We start from the raw sequence: 3,082 nt of genomic DNA, 5'->3' as shown, positions 1-3,082 counted from the left end.
GTGGGGACGCGACGAACAGCGAGAAGGCGCGCGAGGCGTCTGTTCCACGTCCGCGTCGACGCATTTGGGGCGCAAATTTGGGCCGCAAATTCATCGGTGCGGACGCGATTTTGGGTATGGGTCAACGCGTTGGGCCGCTTCTTTTGTCCGCGCCGACCCAAACGACGGCCGCGGACAAAATGAGTCACCTCATTGGAGTTGTTCTTAACCTTAATACTTTGTTCAGGTAGCAGATCCCCTAACACTTAATCCGGAACGCAAACCAACCTGTGGTTGGATGGTTAGAGGGTATTCCTAACCCATCAGAGTAAAGTTCTAGTGCTCGTATTTATTGCTGAATTTATTTCAAGATTTTCAATGAGATGCCTACAGTAACTTTGTAAATTTCAAGATAATATACCGGCTCAGTAGTAAAAACAACAACGCTTAATCCGGGACCACGAGCTCAGCCTCACAAATCTCGCCCTCTTCGTCACTTCCTCAGGCCCCGCCGCAGGCCGTGTAGAGAAAACGGAAGCGACCGAACGCTCTCCTCGCTGCTACGCGCAGACACGTCCGCACGCACACACCAGCTAGCAGCCGTGGTTGCATCCTTCCAGGGTTCGGCGCAGGAGATGGAGGAGGGCGCTGCCGGAGTAGGAGGAGGGGTTGGGGGCGGCGGCGTCGCCGGCGCCGTCGCCGGCGATCGATCGAGCTTCGTGATCGGCCTCATCGAGAACCGAGCCAAGGAGGTGACGCCTTAAACCCCCCGCATTGGTTAGTCGGGTCGTCGATTTCGCCCCCGTGCCTTCCATTTCGAACGTCCCCATCTCAGTGCCCCGCCCGACTCCGTGTCTTCCCGGGATTGCCGCGGATTGAATCGAAGGGATTACTTCGGGTTGGTATTGCTCAAAATCTTCCGGCTGGTGATTTGTTTAGGGTTTGGAGGGTTTTTGGATCGACGATTAGTTTCAGGACGATTGCTGCACGATAGCTCTTCTGCTGCATTTGCCGTTCCGACTGAATCGAATTCGAAACCGTGTGATATGATGTAAACTGCACCCGCACCTGGCGAGCAAATTTTTAGTACTTTCCTGATGTTGCAGTAACTCATAAACAGATTTGGGCGGTAATTCCTAGAAGTTGCTCTAATCTCCGTCCAGAAATGCAGACCCTATTTGATTTCATTTGCTTTGACTGATATTCTGTTTAACCGCCACAGAGATAATCTCCTATGAACTACTCCTTCTGCAACTTAATATAAGACGTTTTATGTTTGGGACACATAAGTATATGGATAGTATGTAACTAAAATGATTTCCTTTGTCCGTATAGTTCATTTTTGGGCGTTTGTCTGACTGTTTATTTACAAACAGCATTTTCTGACCTCCATACACATCACCAAATTAAAATTCGATACCCAGGCGTAAAATGTATCTTCTATTTTTAGAGGGATCTTTTGTGTGTTCACCGCATCCCATGTCACATAATTGGTTGCTGCACCTGCAAGTGTTGGACATTTGTGTTTTTTTATGAGTGGATATATAGAATTGAAGTGCACCTTAGGCTGATATAGTAATGAATCTAATGTTGGCAAATAAAGGAAACTCTAGTAAAAGCAAAGCAGAGAAAGCCGGTCTTCATCTTCAAATTCATGAACAGATACAGTTTTGCTACTTTGCCAGAATTTGTTTACAGAAAAAAAAATGTTATAGGTTGGTGTTGCGGCATTTGATTTGAGATCAGCCTCACTGCACCTATCTCAGTATATCGAGACGAGCTGTTCATACCATAATACGAAGACACTACTGCATTTCTATGATCCGAATACTGTAATTGTGCCCCCAAATAAAACCGCGGCAGATGGTATGGTTGGGGTTTCAGAGCTGGTTGATAAAAATTACCAAGCAAGCAAAAAGGTGATACTCTTATGACATTTTATCTATATTTTACAGAAGGAAAGAATAATAGCGTTCTACTCTAAGAAAAGCTCACTTTGTAGGTCACAATGGCACGTGGTTGCTTTGATGATACCAAGGTATTATGTTTTGTTTTCACTTACTGGGACATCTATTCTTTCAGTTATCGGGTGAATGAGACCCCTTAATATCACTCATGTTCCCTTTATCTGTAAGGGGGCGGTTATGGTAAAAAATCTGTCGGCTAGAGACCCATCTGCACTTGGTTTGGATACTTACTGCAAGCAGTACTATCTTTGTCTTGCTGCGGCCTCTGCAACAATTAAGTGGTAAATATGCTCAACACTTGAGAGTCAAGACATCATTAGTTTGAACTTTTCCCTCTTCATGATTAACCCACACCAATGGGAGTGAATTTGTCATGACATGTCTCCCATGCATATAATACAGCATTGTATCAAGTATCAGTCTGACCCAAGTTACTATTGTATACCATCACTATGAACCAAGCTGCCATATTTATGACCTTATTATTGAGTTTAATCTATGGCTGGATCAAGACAACTAATTACAACTCTATGAATAGTTAACTAATTTCGGAAAGTGCATGTGTTTCCAGATTTAGTTACAGCTCTTTTCTTGATGTTTGCACCATTTGATAGTGGTCTTGTCCTAACACTTTCACCTTCAGTTGACGATACTCATTTTAGATAATGGTCCTGAAAATTGATTGCTGCATGATTCATTTAAAGGAATGCAATATTCAAGCTCAAACTCCATGAGCAATTGAAGAAAAAAAAATCGAACATTTTTTCGAGAAAACACAAGCTTGTGCCTTGATGCATTGATAGAAAAAATATAATTTACACAAGCCTGGGACCAGGCAGCACAACTGACCACTCGAGACATGACCACAACCGACTGCCGCTAGACATACATTACAACCGACGCAACCTAACAACCCCCGGCCTCAATGCCATCTGCGCAACAAACCTACCAAACCCTCACCATAGAAATAGAGAAGCCATCTCCACAAAGAAGGGCAGAGTTGGGACATCACATTCCTACATTGGAGGCAGCAAATCAATGGCGCTGTGGGCTGATACGCGTCACACATGTCTCAATGATGTCCGCCACATCTCACACACCAGCAAGTAGAACAGATCCGCCGTGGCCCAATCAGA

The 3,082-nt window shown here is 44.7% G+C and overlaps 1 protein-coding gene across 2 annotated transcripts in view; it reads left to right on the top strand.

The window, feature by feature from the left end:
• The first annotated feature begins 489 nt into the window (after positions 1-489).
• The window catches only part of LOC119353827 (DNA mismatch repair protein MSH4-like), a 10,984-nt gene continuing 8,391 nt past the window's right edge, over positions 490-3,082 (top strand). Inside the window, exons 1-4 of one of the 2 annotated variants that reach the window (XM_037620514.1) lie at positions 490-731; positions 1,695-1,898; positions 1,982-2,017; positions 2,115-2,227. In XM_037620514.1, the coding sequence (XP_037476411.1) occupies positions 615-731; positions 1,695-1,898; positions 1,982-2,017; positions 2,115-2,227 (470 nt within the window). In that variant the 5' untranslated portion in view covers positions 490-614. The remainder of the gene's footprint in view (positions 732-1,694; positions 1,899-1,981; positions 2,018-2,114; positions 2,228-3,082) is intronic. The other variant, XM_037620515.1, reaches the window with a different exon arrangement.

This window comes from Triticum dicoccoides, chromosome 2A, assembly GCF_002162155.2.
Source record: "Triticum dicoccoides isolate Atlit2015 ecotype Zavitan chromosome 2A, WEW_v2.0, whole genome shotgun sequence".
NCBI lineage: Eukaryota > Viridiplantae > Streptophyta > Magnoliopsida > Poales > Poaceae > Triticum > Triticum dicoccoides.
Note: the sequence above shows the minus strand (reverse complement) of the source record. Positions and strands in the feature narration are given on the sequence as shown.